Source organism: Fusarium oxysporum, chromosome 3 (assembly GCF_000149955.1).
Source record: "Fusarium oxysporum f. sp. lycopersici 4287 chromosome 3, whole genome shotgun sequence".
Classification (NCBI taxonomy): Eukaryota; Fungi; Ascomycota; class Sordariomycetes; order Hypocreales; family Nectriaceae; genus Fusarium; species Fusarium oxysporum.
In genome coordinates this window covers 2,989,902-3,009,368 of record NC_030988.1, presented here as the reverse complement: position 1 = coordinate 3,009,368, position 19,467 = coordinate 2,989,902, and the positions used below count along the sequence as shown (strand labels likewise).

The 19,467-nt window shown below is 46.8% G+C and overlaps 7 protein-coding genes across 7 annotated transcripts; 4 read left to right on the top strand and 3 right to left on the bottom strand.

Moving 5' to 3' along the window:
• Nucleotides 1-766: 766 nt before the first annotated feature.
• Nucleotides 767-1,186, top strand: FOXG_06621 (uncharacterized protein; the record flags this gene model as incomplete). Its single annotated transcript, XM_018385310.1, has 1 exon — nucleotides 767-1,186. The coding sequence occupies one exon, from the start codon at nucleotides 767-769 to the stop codon at nucleotides 1,184-1,186; it is 420 nt and encodes a 139-aa protein (XP_018242602.1).
• An 895-nt stretch (nucleotides 1,187-2,081) lies between these two features.
• FOXG_06620 (uncharacterized protein) lies at nucleotides 2,082-2,348 on the top strand (the record flags this gene model as incomplete). Its single annotated transcript, XM_018385309.1, has 2 exons — nucleotides 2,082-2,162; nucleotides 2,223-2,348. 2 exons carry the CDS (start codon nucleotides 2,082-2,084, stop codon nucleotides 2,346-2,348), a joined length of 207 nt encoding a protein of 68 aa, XP_018242601.1.
• Nucleotides 2,349-2,944: 596 nt separating this feature from the next.
• On the bottom strand, nucleotides 2,945-3,157 carry FOXG_19326 (uncharacterized protein; the record flags this gene model as incomplete). The annotated part of the gene is made up of 1 exon (XM_018399538.1): nucleotides 2,945-3,157. One exon carries the CDS (start codon nucleotides 3,155-3,157, stop codon nucleotides 2,945-2,947), a length of 213 nt encoding a protein of 70 aa, XP_018242600.1.
• Nucleotides 3,158-3,426: 269 nt separating this feature from the next.
• FOXG_19325 (uncharacterized protein) lies at nucleotides 3,427-5,499 on the bottom strand (the record flags this gene model as incomplete). Its single annotated transcript, XM_018399537.1, has 2 exons — nucleotides 3,427-4,397; nucleotides 4,461-5,499. 2 exons carry the CDS (start codon nucleotides 5,497-5,499, stop codon nucleotides 3,427-3,429), a joined length of 2,010 nt encoding a protein of 669 aa, XP_018242599.1.
• A 2,568-nt stretch (nucleotides 5,500-8,067) lies between these two features.
• On the top strand, nucleotides 8,068-8,625 carry FOXG_06618 (uncharacterized protein; the record flags this gene model as incomplete). Its single annotated transcript, XM_018385308.1, has 1 exon — nucleotides 8,068-8,625. One exon carries the CDS (start codon nucleotides 8,068-8,070, stop codon nucleotides 8,623-8,625), a length of 558 nt encoding a protein of 185 aa, XP_018242598.1.
• Nucleotides 8,626-9,416: 791 nt separating this feature from the next.
• Nucleotides 9,417-10,343, bottom strand: FOXG_06617 (uncharacterized protein; the record flags this gene model as incomplete). Its single annotated transcript, XM_018385307.1, has 2 exons — nucleotides 9,417-10,167; nucleotides 10,279-10,343. 2 exons carry the CDS (start codon nucleotides 10,341-10,343, stop codon nucleotides 9,417-9,419), a joined length of 816 nt encoding a protein of 271 aa, XP_018242597.1.
• Nucleotides 10,344-10,541: 198 nt separating this feature from the next.
• On the top strand, nucleotides 10,542-15,896 carry FOXG_06616 (uncharacterized protein; the record flags this gene model as incomplete). The annotated part of the gene is made up of 2 exons (XM_018385306.1): nucleotides 10,542-13,521; nucleotides 14,278-15,896. The coding sequence occupies 2 exons, from the start codon at nucleotides 10,542-10,544 to the stop codon at nucleotides 15,894-15,896; spliced, it is 4,599 nt and encodes a 1,532-aa protein (XP_018242596.1).
• Nucleotides 15,897-19,467: the final 3,571 nt, after the last annotated feature.

The window sequence follows — 19,467 nt, the reverse complement described above, 5'->3', positions numbered from 1 at the left end:
AGCCGGAGATGTTGTCAAATTTCCGGGAGATCAGCCGTCTGTGGCATCAATTTCTGGCCCGAACTGATGGTGATTTCGGTGACAGAAAACGCCGGGCTCACAATGATGATAGTATGCCGGTCGTCGACAGAGCAGCAGCGAAGAGGCAACAGCTTACTATAGACCGAGAGGTACGTATAATAGTATTACTCTACTATTTTGTATATAATGCGCCCGGAATTAAGACAGATTACGATTGGTGCTGGGACAGAAGGGGGGGAAGGGGAGGCGCTATAGGGTAGGGCGTAAGAGTAAGCTTGTAACTAACACAGTACCGCTATCAGCAGGCAACTTCACCGAGACTCCTTTGCAGAGTCCTGGTCGCCAGTCCGGCTGCGTTTGGCCGCCAACCCCAAGGGCAGGTGGGGGTTGGGGTTCGATCTGATGTAAGCTGATTCGTCCAAAACGCTGGGCGCTCAGGCCATTCACCGCTAACCGCAGGTGACGGCAAACCACCAGCCAAAAAGGGCGGCGCCCCCAGCCGAGAGCTAACCTAACCCCAGGCTTAACCCCAAGGTCAGCGTAACCCCAGATCAGGGGTGAGAGTTGAAATAACCAGGATCAACATCACCGCTAGCAACGACAAAAAGCAAAACAGGTTAGAATTAGAGTTTATACCATGCCATCAATAACAATTCATTTATTCATTTATTTTATTTATTCTCTCTAGCTATCAAGTTATTAACCCAATGTGCCTCTGTCTATTAGTCAACCAATCGATCAATCCATGCCGCCAGTCCCCAGTCCCAACAGCAAGTATGATTATCATAGTGATGATACCGAGGCAGGGGGAGGTCAGGTCATCCAACTGTGCAAAGAGCTCGACATCCTCATCTGCCTCCTCTGCCCAGTGGCTATCAAGCCCCGTGTAGATCAGGTCGAGAATCACTACCGCCACCGTCACAAGACAGCCGGGCGGCAACTGCAGGAGGTCATCGCATTCGCCGCCTCTTTCTCCCCGTCATCAGGCTCGCAGCCACTGGCGCTCCGAGACCCAACCGACAAGGACATAGAGCTGCCGGCCGATGGGGGACCACCGATCCCAGGGCTGGAGATATACGCAGGTTTCAGCTGCAAGAGCTGCCGGCACCTAGTGCTACAGTCCAAAATCAACTCTACTAGAGTTGATTTAATTGACCCGCTTTAACCCTAGTAGGGTTGATTTATTGCCAGGGTGTAGAGTTGATTTAATGTTGTACTATATACGGGAATAGTAGCGCTGATCAGAACAGGGGCCTGTCAGGGGTTTGCCACAGAACGCGACACGTCCTGTCGCGTAAAGTGCTGTAGGGAGTAACATCATCATACTTCTAGATAGTCTCGTTGGTAATTAAAGAAACATCATCATTCAAATCTTACTACTAGTCACCGAGTCACTATCACAGCTTCAAACTTGCAATCTGAACCATGCAGTGCAATTTATCCCTACGTTCTTCTCTCTACATACCGTCTTCTCGTGTGTCAGGTTTGTGGGTTCGCCTCTATAGTCGATGAGGTTGCTACGCATCTGAGAACACGACATCGCGATATACAGCCAGAGCGTCGGCAGGAGCTGGTAGAGAAGATAAAACAGATCCCGAACATTCTCCACAGTCGGGAAGACCTACGTCACTATTTACAGTACCCAACGGATATAATTCAACCTATCCCGTATCTTGCGCCGCCAAAACTAGATGGTTTAAAACGTCGTGCTTGCGCCCATATTGTTCGTCACATCCAAAAGATACAAAAGCATTGCACTGAAAAGCATCAGTGGATAAACCCACGAGGCAGAGGAAGGCCAGCACATGATTGCTCCGCATCCGCTTACGAGCGGCTCTGAGGGCAGGGCCGTTATCTCAAAGGGCCGGGTTGGAACGACCATGGCCTCGAAGTTGTAGCCACGACCAAGAATAGGATCATGTATTGGCCGGCAAGTGTTATCAGCGGGCTGCTCGCGGCGGCTATCATCGACATGGATGGAGCTATTATCATCATATGCGTTGGCTGCTTGGCTGATGAGCTGTTGGGAATCCATGAGAACTCATAAAAAGAGATATATAATGAAATGGGCGGGGTTGATTTTGGTGGTTCTCAAAGTCACTCCATGTACCTCGGTTTCGGCGGGGGTTATGTGGGGCCAGGTACGAAGGTGGAGGCTAACGACAGTCAAAGGGATATGCGACTATTCTGATTCTCATAAGAACAAGGAGTGGCAAGGCTTCGCGGCCATGATGGCGGCAGCGTATACGAAAGATCTTCTGCGTCAAATCCCGCCTAGTAAGGTCGAGGCCGAGAGGAGAGTTGGTGAGGTTCTGAGTTCCAGTTAGTGTCACTATTCCTCTCCGTCGACCCCCTTCTAACTGTAGATAGTCGGAAAGACATTAAATGATGTGCAGGAAACGTCGAATACAACCAAAGTCATAGGATAAGACAGTCAGATCGAACCAGCATGTGGCCGCGATCAAGAACTGGCTCTCTCCTCCTGACTCCTCGACCAATGCCAATTATGCAAGACAACTCAGATACGAAGGAATTTGGGAGTGGTTCCTTCGTGGTGCTGCCTTCAGAGAGTAGGAAACTTAATCACGTCGGCATCTATGGTTTTACGGGCTGCCGGGATGTGGCAAGACAGTTCTGAGCACTACAATTCCCGACCATCTTACGAATTTAGACGACGATATAACCCTTGATTTCTTTTTCGACTTTAGCGATACAATGAAGCAGACAGTAGACGGAATGTTGTGCTCACTTGTTTTCCGCCTCTACAAGCTCGGAATCGATTCTTCGAGAGAACTTGATAGCCTATTCCAATCCCATCACTACAGTGATTGCTGAGCACATTGCGACGCAATGCACATATCCTGGTCCGTGCACGCTTGACATCCTTCCAATTTTCCACAAAATGCGTCGTAATACATCATTTTCATCCGTGCACGCTCCAGGGGTTCGTGGGACCATTGAAGGTCTTGGCATCACCATCAGCGTGCTTGTTCTCGCTTGGGGTTCGTGGTCTTATCTTCGAGGTGATCCGACACTTCTTTCGCGCAGGCGGGGACTCAATGTCATCAACAGAATCGGCCTGGCAGCCAGCGATTTTCTTGCCTGTAAGTCTTGCGTCGAGTCTTGGCATGAACATTTGTGCCGCTGATCTGGGGCTTCTTTGATATAACTACTTTGGACTCGCCATTGTTGCCATGTTCCTCGCGGCACTGCTTTGTCTCTGCTTATGGATCTGGGATGAGGCACGGGGGCGGGGACTGAGGGCTCTCAGTGTTGTAGGGGCTATTATCTGCCTCACTTGGCGAAGAATCTGGTCAAAACCAAAGAACAGGGAAGCCTTTCTAACCTGCATAGAGCGCATGACTCAATACTTATAGAGTAGTATAATCAATACAGAAGACATATCTACGAGACTTTATCCTTTTCAACAAGCTGCACGCGACTCTGAACATGCTCAACCCGAACCAATGTTTTGCTCAGACCACGATCTTTGAGCCACGACTTAACCGTCTTATCGTCAACCGTATCTGCATCCCTAATCCAACTTTCTGTGGTGGGCCCAAGGAGCTGCGAGATGGAGGCCCACGCGTTTTGAATCCGGCTAAGGTTTCCGGCGCGGCGAAATATCAAGATCGCCAGCAGGACTAGGAGAAGATGCAACATTACTACGCTGACCACGATAATAAAGGCAGTCCAGCCCAGTGGTCGAGTCACTTGGACCAAAGATACTCGTGATGATGGCGCGGCTGTATCAAACATGATGATCCGCTCGTAGTAGCAAATTGCGCATAAGGTCGTAAAGTAGGCTTGCAGCGCAAGCGCAGGATTTGCTGTGGATCTTGCCATATGAGTGAAAATTGAGTATTGAGCTTCATTCACCAGGCCCCGGTACCAAGGGTTGGGGCTGATGACCCAAATAGCGGCAGTGGTCGAAAAAAAGCCCGACCAAACCTCATCAAAGTCATCGCCTTCAGCCAATAGTATCGGTTGCTCACGCCATTGCCATGAACGAGATGCGAGATCGAAGATGCCACGTCTCGCGGTTGAGTCTCTTGATGTCCCAGCGCCGAATTGCCGCAGAACATCCTTGGTATTGTAAGTAGCTGTTGAGGTGTTCCAGAGTACGGTAGGCTCTGGAGGAAATGATGCAGGTCTTGTCGCGTTGATCTCCAATTGTTGTGCCTTGAATGCAGTCATGCAAAGTGTGAATTGTAGGCTCAGAGACTCTGAAGTATCGTTTGCTTTGAGTGTAATAGATTCCCATACGTCGGAGCCATCCAAATTAGTCACGTAATTAGTCAATGTTGCATTGATGAGAAGGTAAGATGGACCCGGTACCACCTGAAACCCTTTCGAATCCATAACCGAATAAATTCCTATGAAAGTGATCAATACTACTTGTCTTAATCTCGTTGGCCTCTTTTCGGGCCGTTGCGTACCTAAAATCTGTTCGAGTTCACACAGAGCGAGCGGCCATCCATACGTCTCTGGGTCTGCATCTGTAGTAAATCCGCAATCAAAAGACAGCGAGTTATTTTTGCTTCCGTCATCGTCTGGTAGCCGAAGAAAGCCCAACGGCTTCTGCTCGACGTCTGCTAGGCCGGTTATGCGGAAAGCATAGTAGCCGGGGTTATCATTGTCGGTGGAGAACACAATGTTTGTAAGCCTTGGACGCACACAAACGACCCTCGTGTCCACGACAGTGCCGAATCCATGATACTCTATTAATCGGCTGCGCTCATCGTCCTTGAATGGAAGGAAGGCTCGCACGACGGTTCCAGTGTCTATTATGCCGGGTGCACTGCTAGGAGCGAATTCTCCGTGCTGAGCAGTTGTGTCCGAGATTGTTGCATTGGAAATCCATTCAGCGAAGGCAGGATATCTCGCAGGTGTCGTATCAAAGAACGAATGAACCCCTCCCTGGGGACCATACGCAGGCCCATACGTATCTGTGCCATAGTATGTCTGCGGGACAGAGGTCGCAACAGGGAGAGAAGCTATACCGACTTGCGACAGTAAAACTGTCGATGTGAATTGCAAGGATAATGTCGTGAAGGTAAGCAGCGTAGCCAGCAAGCCTATCGAGATAGACCTATGGTGCCACTCTGCTCCCATCTTGCCCAGGAGCGACCAAGGGCCTGTATTGTCAAACCTGATGATAGATACAGCAGCTGCGGCAGGCAGCGGGACCGCGCCCCTCTGGAGCAAGATTGCTGCAAGCATAGACGTGCATGTTGCCGCTTGGGCAGCTGTAGCCCATCTTAGAACAAGGGACGTAATGGTGATAGACCGCGTCGTCCACCCAGCAAGGACAATGCTCCGCCAGACAGCATTATTTGTGTTGGCCCCCCATAAGAATGCAAGAAAAGTCAAACACCCCAAACAGACCACGAACGAGGACATTAGCACAGCGATTGAGACTTTACCGAGACGCGATATAAGCCCCGAGCGGCCGTCATGAGGAAGATTGTCGTCCATGTGAGAGAAGTTGTGCTCGATAGGCTCTCTTTACTAGAGGGTTAATATTTGGTTTATATTTCAAACCGCTTGGTAGGTTACATGAACTTGTTTTATAAAGTATGTCGCTTCAGCGAGACAAGGTGTATGAGTAAATAAATTTGAGGGTACATACATAACGATTCTATTTATTTGCTCACTCGTTTACTATAGGCGTCACGATTAGGGTGTGGTTTATTGTGGCGGCAGTTAGACGTAGTCTATTGAGTTCTAGCCTAAGCCACAAGCACCAGTCGAGAATCCAGTTCAGGTTAGACCTAGAATGAGACCGAATAACTCCACCTGAGTTTAATTCTGGCTCAGCACCCCCAGCCTCAGATTCGATCAGATGCACCAGACACGACCCATTTTATGGGGTCTCCGACCCAAGCCGAGACGTATGGCGTGAACACGGGCTCTCCTATCGGGCCACAGTTCGATGCGGTGCCGGTTCAATCACGCGGTTCAGCCCCTCAACCGGCACCTTCAACGTCGCCCCTTCAAGAGGCAGCTGGTCTAGGGGCGGTATGGTGTTATGAGCTTGACGGGTGGAGGACGGATCACTATATTGGGTTGATACATAAGATCGGATAGGGCCTTAGTAATTCGATATGACAAACAATGTATATTATAACATCCCGAGTAAAGGTTTATATAATAACCAATAAATTGAGGAAGATCTGGTAGTAATTCTTCCTTATACTGGACCACGTATTTCTCAGTTATCCACAGCGTTAACCCCCCAGGGGGTCGCCCCGTGAACTATCAGATCATAATGATGTGATAGAAACTGTCTTGTTTGTATTATTCCTTCTGTAACCCAGAAGTGGCCCATCGTACCTTAATGGCCGCTTTCTCCACACCGTAAATTCATCAATTTCATAATCAATTTTTATTCTTAATTTCACCCTTATAATTTAATATTAGCTGAAACTTATCATTCAGATCCGTGAAGCATATTTTTGCAGCTTTAACATTATCTATATATTTCTTTCTAACATTCCTAACCCGCTTAAGTATATGCCTAATTGGTATGATATTGGTAAGTCGCTTGTTATTACTAAATTAGGAAACCAATAGCTCAGCCGTTTTCAATAGTCTTAGCATTAGTATGTAATAGGTATAAGGCCTAGAGCGTCCTAACGCCTTAGCGTCCGACCCGCAAAGACGCTGTAAGAGGGTAAGATCGGCAACGTCCCGTCAATCTTAGCCAAAAGAAGGAACTAAAACAAGTTAATAGGTATCACTAACACTAAATTAAGTAGTCCCTAGTCGTAGAATACTATACCCTATTTGATAGTTTAAGTTATGCTCATTGGGTGTTAGGCAGTAGAAGATAAGCTGAAGGCTAGTTTATAAGTAGTCTAACTATTACTACACTTCTTTGAAGTTACTAAATCTATGCCTAGACTACCGGACCTAAACGTCCGGATGAGTTCCCATCCAGTACTAATCACAAGTTATTAGAAGCTAGTTAGCCATATTCACCGTCGTGATAAGGAACAAGTAATAAAGAGACTAATGTCACTGTTTATTTTAGTTTTTCCTTAGTATCTCGAATATTTTACTATCTTTCTTTTACTCGTCAGTACAGTGGGATACAGAAAGTATTCACAGGTGTGCAGATGGACCCTCGCCCCACTAAGGCTAAGTTTAAACGAGATTTTATCGAGGCTGTAGTAAGACGGTAACGACTACTCAAGTATGCACGGCAGGAACGGGGCCCGTTCTGAGTTCTAACCCAATCACATGCACTAGAATCGACAAGGTTCGCGCCACCCCAGAACGGGGCCCGTTCTGATTTTTAACTCTCAACAGCAAACACAGAACGGGGCCCGTTCTGGCTTCAAAGGGTCCGTGCTACCCATGCCCAATCCATTGAATCTAGTGTCCCGCTTCTCCCCTTTTACATTTCCCACCTGGCCCGTAATAACCCCATATAAACAACCCCGTATCAATGACTCTATATGAACAACTAACCTAGACAATGACCGGAATCCATCAAGAAATCTCACTAAGCCTGGATCAACACTCTTGGCTAGAGAAACTCCATCTTTACTTTAATTTACCAGAGCCGGCCATTATCTGCACGCTATGTGGCTACGCGCTTGCGGCTGACAATGACCGCGTCGGGAGGCACCTGGGCGAGAAACATCAAATCTCCAAAGCAGCTCGCCAGAAACTGAACACCTTGGTAAACTCGCTCAAGCTCCCTGTTCTGAATAGCAAGTGAGTAGGTAGTACGTGTCGCTGATAAATACCAGATACCGTTATTACTTGTAAACGTTTTGACTTGCTCATTGAGACTATCTTTGATGGCAAACCTGTGACTCAGGCGAAAATGCTAAAGAGGGTGAAAAACACTGGACCGAAAGTATTTCTTGTTTGATCTGTGACTTTAATGTTTAATAAATATCTAGTCAATAGTCTTCGTCGGCTCAAAATGGTCATCAGCACCTGCATTTGTCAGCGTCACGTTCAAATCACCCATGAATACATGCTCATCAGCCCTGATAATTATTACAATCATTATGGTGGTTATTCTTCGATATGAAATTCAGCACTGCACGTGCGACTTTGGTAGTGCTGGCTCCTGTCCTTTCATTAGCCAAGGGTAAAAAGCTCGACTCCGTCAGTTTCCAGGCCGACATTAAGACAGATAAGTCATCATCTGCTACAAACCACTATATGTGTACAGCACAGCTCACAATAACCGGTCTCATGCTAAATCTCAAAGTTCTGAATGATATCTCCTTCGATAGCGGCAGCAACAGAGCGCTTGGCTCCCCCGGCTACAGCGCATCTGTCGACTACACCTACAAGCGCGCCTCTGAAGTGAAGGAAGCCAAAGCCTGGAAACGATACTTCTCTGTAATCTCCGCCTCCGTCGATTATGTTAGTCTCAAAGTTGAGGATAAGCCCATCCATATTCATGGCCTGACATATTCGCCATCTACAAGTGTAGAGGGTATCACTGCCGAAATCGCGCTAGGACTTGAAGGCGCTGCAGGTTGCGACGCTTCTTCGTATCGCGGTCTTGATGTCAAGGGCAAGGGGACACTGCCAAGAACTCTTGATTCGGCACGGCACCCCTGCTATCTGGTTTAAACTAAACCTGAACGATATAACGAGCCCGATAGAAGTCGGGCTAAGACAAACGAAACCGAAGAATACCTAAAGAGTCTTGGCCGGGCAAACAAGAGAGCACGACTCGCCTTATCGGATTCTTTCAGCTCGGCCATCTTTTGTCACCGGGAGATGTCCATGTTCTTTCAGTATTACGTGATGGTTGGGAAAGATGCGATATTTGGGCGGATTAGTCAGTACTACGGGGCAGTAGAGACAAACAAAAGGAGCGCGCTCCAATTTCACGGCCTCCTCTGCCTGCAGGGTAACATGTATCTAAGTTCCCTTCTCAATGACGTTCAAGGAGAGAGGCAAGTTGCATAGCGGCAGCGGGTGACCGAATATGTTGATAGTGTTTTTGCGGAGGTTCGTTTATGCCACACCTGGATCTGGCATGTTGGTGATCGAGGGCAGATTAGTTGTGTTGGGAAAACAGGACCACTGTCTATTAGGTGCGACCGGTAAATGGTGTTGTGTACTATAATCTCGCAGTCTCGCATAGCTACCCTTCTTACATTCTCCCTGAACCTTGACCAAATTTATTATCACAACATGAAGAAAATAGTCCTCAGCATTGCAAGTTTACCAACTTGCTGGTTTACAATTGGGAAAGATTCCCCTACTAAGATGAAATTAGTGTTCGGACTGCAACCTCGGGCCTTTGCGAGTGGCCTGGCGGCCGAAGGAGCGCTCGTTTCTGGCGCTTCGAATGCCTCGAACAAGCGTCCTAGCTGTTCGAGAGGGTTTGGGATGCTGTAAGCTGTGGCACAGTTTTAATCACCCTCCGACTCCATTTCGCAATCATCCTCCGACTCCGTTCCATAGTCACCCTCCGACTCCGTTTCATAGTCACCATCCAGCTCCATGCCAAGATCCAGATCCCGATCCATGTCATCGTGTCTCACGCTAGCAAGCAACCAATACAGCTTGAGCAAACGTGGACATCGGAGGCCTTGAATCTCGTCCATTTCTTGCAGCCACAACAGAATGCATTGCGGACCTATTTTTTCTAGGTCGTCCCAGTTCTTCCATCCCATGTAACGGAGAGCAGTGGCGCCCAATAAAGTCACACCAGTCCGGTCAGTTTTACCATCAGCCACCATACATGCGGCAACAAAATCTTTTACTGGCTTGACCCATTCACATGACACTACCGGATACGATTCACCGGTCTGCTCCCGCGCTTCGTCCTCGTTTCCATACTTCGCATCTAGCATTTCCCTGTGTAACGTCTGCCAGCACAAAAGCTTTGGAAACCGACAATTGTTGCATCGCGCTCCTGGTCCATGGCTTTGCGCCTTGTAATCTTCCAAGACTTTGAGCCAGACATGCGCTTCACTTTTATGATCTTGATAGTAACAGTTCTCAATCATATGTGTATCAGCATCTTTGCTGCCTGGCCCATCATCTTTTGATCTCTGGATGAAGCAGAGCGTACAGTGGAGCCGGTTTCCGCGGATAAGCTCTTGTAGTTTCGTAACAATAATGTCATCACGTAGTCCTGTGGTCCTGCTGCTGTCCTTCCTAGTGCACCATACTAAAATCAATTCTACGTAGAATTCATTTGTTTTATGCTAAACAACCCAGGGTAGAATTGGTTTTTACAGGGGAGTAGAATTCAATTTCTAGACCTACTTAACAGGGAGTAGGCTTGAATTTCGCAAGGGGTAGACTTTATTTATGCTAGGGGTAGACTTCATTTAAACCAGGGTCAATAATTAGATTAATGACATGACGCGTAGTCGCGTGAGTACACGCGAGTACGCGTGATTTACGGCGTATATTAACTAGTAATAACTCTTTAGATGGTTCATAGAGATCCTCCCCCTTACCCAAGACCGAGATATAGGGAGCATATACCCAATCGCCGTATAACAAGTTTATTTCCAATCAAGACAATGGGCCCTAGTAAGCTATCTCAATCATCCAACCCAGTCCACCCATTCGTTATTCTTCTAGAATATCAACTTATAGTATGCGAGTTATGCGGATTTGCAACCCTCCCCAACGAGGTCAACACACACCTCAGGACAAAACACAACAATATTTCTCTGGAATGCCGGCATAGATTGGTAGAGCAGGTCAAAGCAATCCCAGATCTTCTCCAAGACCAGTCTAAGCTTCGACTACCACGCATACCGATTGAAGCGATTCCTTGCCTTGCTACACCGAGATTGGACGGACTAAAGTGCCGGAAATGTGGCCATATATTCCGCCAAGCCCAAAAGATGAGGCTCCATTGTACGGAGGAGCACCTGTGGAAAAACCCAAGAGGAAGAGGAAGGCCGATATCAGGTCTGGAGCCATCTGCCGAATTACCATGGATCGAGGGCGTTGCCTGTCAACGGTTTTTCCCTTCTCGGGAAGGCAGTAGATGGTTCGAGGTCCTTCGAGAAACTGGAAAATCGAAGAAGGGAGCAAGACTCGCAAAATCATCTCGGCCTGATTTGAGCAAAGACGTCCGAAGCCTGAACTGTGAGGCGCGCACCCATCTAAGCGATGTATTAGAGCGAGAGGAGAATTATTTTCGCCAGATGAATCAGCCACGCATGAGTGCCAAGGACTTGGGTAGCGATGCTCTTGCATCTACCGGCCTATGGCAAGAGAGAACTCAATGGCGGGTCATCTTTCAGAACACTCGACGTGACATTCTACGAGCAATGACGCGGTTACCGGATCGACATTCACTCATGTCAGACTATGTTATGGGACAAGGGTGCCGGCAAGGCGATCCGGATATCAGGAGCTCGTACGTGGATGAACAGAAACTATCTTGTACCGTGAGGGCATTAGACTTGGTGATAGATCGCTGCGAGAACACAGTCCGTTACACCAGTCGTACCCTCTTATGCTGGCTCTTGAGTCTGAAGCTTCATGTCTATCGCGAAGCTCCGTTCCGTCTTGTGGCAGAGAAGAGCAGCGAAACTAAATATAGGGTACTTGAGAAACGCTTTCTTACATTCGTTATCCGACTTCATAGGATGTCGAATGCTTTACAGGGAGAAGTGGCGAACGTCCGATTCAATCCGGTACTTTCCGCGACAGTAGAACGTTTATGGAGCCATAAAATTTGGAATATGTTCGATGTATCTCGGGGACTGTGGCCCGATCTTGGGAACTACCGCTGCGTCGAAGAGACTTCTGTGGCCCTGAATGAGGATCGGTCTAATTCGACTGGTAGCGAGGATGGGGAAAGAACAGGCAACAACGATAGGGATGATATCGACCCAGAAGGGGAGGATGATGGCGACGGTGATGAGGACTGGGATTCAGATGACGATGAACTTGACCATGATGACTCTGCATATGGCAGCGATCGGGCCGAGTTCAGCCGAGAAGCCCATCTAGAACTACAGGTTCCAGCGGATGGTGAGCTCGATATTGCGGCCTTCGATGATTTCCTGGAGCTGCTCTATGATGCTTGCCTTACTCTGTGTACGGAGACCTTCATTGCTGGGCAGCCCGGCTCCACGCTATTAGTTTACTTCAGCGGTATCCTTGGTTTTTCTAAAGACTGCCAACACTTTTTGCTTGCACGACAGTACTGTCCACAACTATCTGGGCTCATTTATATGCAGCGCCTATTGCTTCTAGAACGCGCATTGCCATTAAGGCCATATAACACTATTGGCATCCCACAACGGCCACATACACAACAACTCAAAAGGTTAAACGAAATTCGAGCGGAGCATATGGTCCTAGGTTCACAATCTCCACTTGCTGAGCTAGTCAGTCTTCGAAACTTTGGTCGCACTATAGCTCGCACCGAACCACCATCTATTCTTTTCTACTGGAGTGACGATGGGGAGACAGTTTCAAACGGAAGCTTACAATTAACTATGGATAAATTTCGTGAGCTTCCAGAGTATTTTACGTCTCGAGCGGAAGAATTATGTGGCAGTCTCATGTATGGTCTCGAACCTGAGATCGACTTAGCATCAGTCAAGGATGACTTGGCAAATTCACAGAGCGGATACTGTTTTGTCAAGCATCCCGCGAACGGTCTTGAGTCGGCATACAAGGAATTGCTGATCCAAGCCTATTCCTCCAGCAACGGCGCCCTTGCCAGAGACGGCTACTGGAGGTGGCCTATCGTTATGTCATACCTTAAGCAAGTGACCGAACTGGAAGAGATGCTTGCTGGCGGCCTCTATGTGGAAGGCGGTTCGTGTCCGCGAGTGCGTGAGCTTTTTGCCCTTGAATGTGAGAACGGACCATTCACCAGTTGTGGAATTTACGTTTGGGGTGGTTCCGTGGTGTATGTCGCACGACACCATAAAGCGAAACGACAAACGAACCGCGAGTTTTATGTGGTTCGCTTCCTGCCAGCCAGATTAAGCCGGGCTATGTACTTGTACCTTGTCTATATCCGGAGATTGGCCAACTTATTACGTCGAGAACAGGTTAGGCACTCTGAGATTGTTCAGAAGGGCTCAGATGAACGAAACGAACGGCTTCTTTTTCATGTGAATGGAAAGGCCTGGTCTACTTCTCGCCTTACCGAGATTCTGGTCAAGGCCACTTCAAAGATCTGGAACCAAGCTATCAATGTCCGCTTATATCGCCAACTCGCCATCGCTATTACAGAGAGGCACGTCCGCGAGGTACATACCCCGTTCAATAGATACGATGACCTAAGCAGCGGCGCAGATAGAAATGCTGTGTTTGCGTGGCAAAGCGGACATCGTCCATTGCAACGGGAGACCACCTATGGACTTGACGGAGCCTATCCGTTTCGACTCCAACCGGCACTCTTGCGTGCTTATGAGTGGGCTTCAACTCGTTGGCATGAATTTCTGCACCAACCAAGCAAAAGATGGTCTCTATCTGGTAGCCGAATACCTGCATTACTTGAAACAGAAATGAAGCAGCGCAAGCGTAATATCGCAATGACTTTGCAGGATACTCTGGCACTCCCAGAAGAGGCTAATTCATCTAAAAGATGCAAGGTAGCTAGCATATCTGGCTCGTTAGTGGAGCGAGATCAGGAAGCTAGGAACGGAGCTAGGAACGGAATGCGAGCCTGATGAGAACCTATGTTTGGCTAGTGACAGTTTTGGGGGCGTGAACTCTCAATATCTCAAGGTAGGAAGCGATTTGTGGATAGATAAGGTTCTCTGCGTGCTTCCAGAGCATCAAGTCCTTATATGTCTTCTTTGCAGAGCTGCTATCCAACCAGGCGGGGGCATAGTAAGCCACTTCCGGAGAGCACACCAATTTAAAGGTGTCGAACTCCAACAAGTCACGGCTTTCTGCGCCGGGAGGTTATTTAAAGATCCGTGCACAGTGCCGCTGCCAAAGAATGGAAGCAAGTCTATCCCAGAGCTTCCAAAATGGAAGGGCTATAGCTGCAAACACTGCAACTATATAACAATAAATCGCAAGAATATGACATCTCACCTTACAAAACTTAAACACTCAACTCAAGCGGATGACGAGACGGACTGGGTATATGTTATCGTTCAAACGTTCTCAAGGGGCAGGTACATACGCTATTGGACTGTTGAAGAATGAGATGGAATATATATTCATATAATAAGGGCACATTAGGGACAACAAAATAAAAGACATTTAGTTGGAGAGATTATTCAATTATATACTATGATATCTTGCTTTGTCTACTTTGCAAAGCAGCTATCAAGCCCGAACCGGCTCAGGTAGAGCGTCACTATCGCAATTGCCATAAGACTATCGGACAGCCGCTACAAGAAGTCATCGCGTTTGCCGAATCGTTCTCATCGGCAGGATGGCGCCCCCGAGCACTACAAGACCCAACAGATGAGAACATGGAACTGCCACCAGACGGAAGCCCACCTATCCCCGGACTAAAGACATATAAGGGACTCAGCTGCGAGAGCTGTCGATTTCTAACCCGCAATCGTCGGAATTTCGCCACGCATGAAACCCGCGAAAGGCACTACAAGCTGCAGGTCAGCGGCGGGGGAGGGAAAGGTCGGGCGACGGTGATGCTCCAGTCACTGCGCAAGGCTCCGCACGCAAGGTACTGGATCGTCAATCCAGCCGCCGTACGGGCCAACGGCAGCGGCGACGAGAGCAGCAGCAGCAGCAGAAGCAGCAATACGGCTGAGCAGGGGAATGGTGGTGGCGACGGCAACACTGATACTGTACTGCTACAGACCGTCCGGGCGTGCGAGAAGGATCTGAAGGAGGCGGAGGTGGAACGGAGACGTCAAGTGGAGGCACCAGGTGGAGTTGAAACTGAGTCAAGATGGGTGCAGTTTATGAAATGGTCGGCGCACTTGCAGCAGAAGGATAAACCGATGCTGCACCAGGCAGGACTATCACCGGCTTCTGCCGCAGTCGAGCAGCGGATGTGGCCCCGCGAGCGCCGTGAAGCGAACCAGAGGCTACGTGAGTTGACCGAGAGCTTCCGGCGCGAGCTTGGCCGTTGTATGGAAAGACTGGATAGGGTGCCGGACGACACGCTCGAGTGGCTCGGCAGCATTGACCCAACCAAGCCAGTATCGACCCTGTTCGGCCGAAAGCAGCAGTCAGATACGATGGATAGGTACAGTGCATGCTGGCAGCGGTACTTGTGCTATTGTGTCCGGATCCAGCCGCTTGGGCGCGAGGGAGCTAAGACAGAGCACGGTATCCGATTTACGGAAGAGCAGTGGAACTCTCTGATCGATATCATACAGCGACTTGATACCGTTGCTGACAAGAAGAAGAAGCAGGGGCAGAAACAGGTCATGAAGGACAGCAGGGAAGGTGATAGTGATGGAGGGAGCGCTGAGGGTAGAGAAGAGGGGAAAGAAGAAGACTCCGACAAAGAGGCACTTGACGAGGCTGTCTTTGACTTCTGCATCAAGTCAATCAAGCAGAAGCTTGGGAGGAAGCAGTATCATAACCCACTGCTCCACTTTACGGCCGTATTAGGTATCAAGGAGGATGGTACATGGGTTCCGTCCCACACACATACTCGGTTTCTCGCCGGCTTCTTATGGTGCGGGAGGATTCTGATGTTGGAGCACTTTTTTGAGGATGACCCGTACGACTCCGAGGACTCGACTTGCGACACGAGTTTCGCGGCTATCGGTCGGTTCCAGAAAGGTCATCGCAACTGGCTCGCAACCGGCTCATATACACCGTTCAGCGCTATTATTCAGTGGATGACGTACGGACGGGGCTACCGCAATCAGGAAGGTGGGCAAGCGAGGGTGCTATGGGACAGTGATGGCATGACGCTTAATTATCTGGGTGATAAGATCATAGGGCAACCGACGAACTAAATCTGGGGTAACCGACAAACTCTAGATTATAACTAATAAGTAATAAAATAACTATAAAAGCTTCTAGGTTTATAAAACTTAACCGTAAGATTATATTAAGAAAACTTTTATATTAAGAAATTAATATAAGTGCTAAAAATCGTAAGTTTTACTTTTAAGTCTGGTTTTAATATTTCTATATTAGTAGGGGTATTACTAAACTTAGGCCAATAATAATAAGCGCAATTAGTATAAGAGAAATATTAAGATAATAATAAGCTATTATTCTAATAATTATATAAAAGGCAAATTATAAATATATAGTTACTATATTTATATAATATAATAAGTGACTTTAAGTAACGGCTAAAATATAAATATAAAGGAAGGGCTATATAGTAATATTTCTACTAGCTAAGCTTAAATAATTAGTAAATATAAATAAATCTATTAGCTTCTATCCTATAGACCTAACTCAGATTATATAAGTATCTTACGTTCCATTTATAATCCTATAGTCCTAGGTAATATATAGGTCTACTCCTCTACCTCTATTTACATAACCTACTTAAAGGTTGCCTCCCCTTATCTTACTTTCTCCTTGGCCGTCTCCATAAAGGAATCCCAGTAAGACCAAATGCTACGCAATAGATAATTGCCCTCATAGTCCTCACCCCTTCTTATTATCTTCTTAATAGTAAATCTATTACCAAATTTCTCAATAAGGAGCTTTACAATATAGGAGATATCCTTAATCATCTAATGCATTATAAGGTCGCTGCCATCCAGAATACCGCAGCCACATAATACTAACGTAATATATTTTACATTAGTAAAAAGGAAGATATCTTAGAGGCGCTTCTATATCCATCTAGCAGCCTCGCCTATCCCATGCCGATAATATACACTCTCTAGGTCATCTATCCCACTATCACTATCGCAGCCTTCCTCGTGGAGGTAAAAGTCATCAATTACATCATATAAGTCAATAATTACAGTAATGCTATCTTTAATTAGCGGCACAATAGGGACCTTTATTTTATAGTCGCCAAAGGTATCGGTCATAAACTCGCACAGCCAGTGCAGTCGCACATTAAAATGGTTTTCGCCATAGTACACATCAGAAGCCTCCTTAACCAGCTGCTTACCAGTCTCATCTTTACCCATAAAGTGCTGTTGGCGTAGGAGGACACCATCAGCAATTTTGGCGTTCAAGGAGCCATCATCATCTGCCTCATCAATGAGGACCGGTTGCTATTGCACGAGGTATTGTCGGAAGAGATCGCGCCTTTTCAGTGGAGATAACGAGGCAAATTGGGGGACGGTACGACCGCCAAGCATACGGCGGATCGTAGTAGCATGGTAATCCATTCTATATTGGATGAATGAGAATAATAAGAATGGGGATAAAAATAAAAATAGATATTAAACTCGAGATTAAATATAGAACTTAGTTATACGGTAGGCGTGATAGGTAAATAAGTAAGAATGTATAGTAGTGAAGAAGGGGAAGTATGTGCTAGAGCAGATCTAGGCTAGGAGGTTACTACTTATCCAATATGATTTTCTATGGTCCGTGCACTTAACCCTGACGGTATCCCCTACATCGCTTAGCAATTAACGAATTATTTTTAGTAAGAAATAAAATGGCGCTAACATAACATAAGGTAGCCGCGTCTACGTCCCAGTGATAATAGAAAAGACATGAAAAAATGCATAAATGTAAAGCTCAACCTTGCGATTATAATGGTAAGTTTTGTTTCGTCGAGGCGCTATTATTTATGGCTAAATCATTCGGACTTATCGTAGACTTTAGTTTTTATGTTCGCCAGTTAATAAGGGTTGCCTATAAAAAGCACCCAATCAGGGTATGATTTTATTTGCCATATAGAGATATAGCGGTTGCATTTTTACTATTACCAACCAGTAGGAAAAAGAAAGTTTAATATTAAAAAATAAACAAAAGAGGGGGAGTTCTTATAAGAGGACCAGTCTTGGAAATTATTCAGTTCATAGTGTTACTATTGCTTAGGGTTAGGATAGGGTTAGTATTAACTATCTAAGCTATCTCTGCCAGCTTGCTTTACTTCTAGCTATATACAGCTTATAAGGAGGGGAGATTTTTCTAGAGAAATAAGTAAAAGGAAGTAAGAAGGGAATAAAGAGTATAAAAAGAGTAAAGAGATTATAAGGAAATAAAAGAGAGGATAAAGTAAAGAAATACTAGCCGATATAGACGGAATAGTAAGAGAGAGAGGGATATAGCTATAAAGAAGGTAGAGAGAGAGATATAGATATAAGGAAGGTAAGAGAGATAGTAAAGGTATAGAAGAAATAGAAGAAGGAAATCCTATAGATACCTAGAGCTTTCTATTATATATTGCGCCTTAGGGTATACTAAAGACTCCTATAGGTACTTTATATCCTTATATATATTGCATTAATTTGCGGATTTCCTTGGTGAAGTCCTTATTTTAATTTGTAATAACTCCTGCTTATTTTATTATAAGTCCTAATGTCTATACTTATTATATAAATTTATACCCTCCCTCTAGTATCTATTTAAGGAGTTATTCTTTAGCTTTAATAGTTCCTATATTAAAGTCTAATTATTAGCTAATTGTATTAGCTCTTTTATTATTTAATCCCTTACGGTAAATAATAATAGAATTAAACTTATATAGGTATTTTGTCACAGCGTAAGACCAGACCAGGTTACCCTAGACCGATAGGCCAAGTGGATCTCAGTCACGTGGCGATACGTTATCGCAGAAGATCTTGACCGACCGCCAGATAGCTCCCGAACGTAGCTCCTCGAGCTACGTCTTGTCAATAGAGCCTGACCTGCCGGCAGTGCCTATCCGTAGCAATAGAACCTATCCGCCTAAAGCGTTCCCTGTTCACCTGTATTCCCGAGCCTGACCCGTGACACTACGTAGCTCCTCCCCTTTGGACGCTGAACGCAATGCCTACCCACCCGATTCCCCCGGCTATCCCAGGGAACCGCGCCGAATATGAGGCGCAATACGCGAAAGACCCCGATAGATGGTATCAGTACCTAAGTGAAGCCTATGCCTGGATGGCAGCGCAAGAAGAAGGTCAAACCGCTACTGATCGGAAGCTTATAGAGCTTCAAGTCCAAGTCGAAGCCCAGCAGGAGGAAATTCTAAACCTCCAGAATATAATACAGACAATGCAAGTCGAGAAGTCCGCAGCGATGATGCAGAAGTCATGGATAGAGGACCGACTGGATAAGAAGGAGAAGGAACTAGAGATAGCCCAGGGCAAGGCCTATAAGGCTCAAGAGGAAGCCCGTCAAGCCGTGGCCGCCCGACTCCCTACTGTAGCAACCCTGACACCCGTCACATCTGACCCTGATGCTAAGGCACAAATAGCTGAGACTATGGAAACGCCTTCACCTCCTGCTACACAATCTGCCGCCTCCGCCCAGCTTTCAGAACGAATCCCCGACCCTGATAAGTTTAAAGCAACCCGCGCCGACCTACGACGCTTCTGTGACGCCGTCACTGAGAAGCTAAGCCTGAACCGAGACCGCTATCCAACCCCTATCAGTCGTATGGGCTATGTGAAC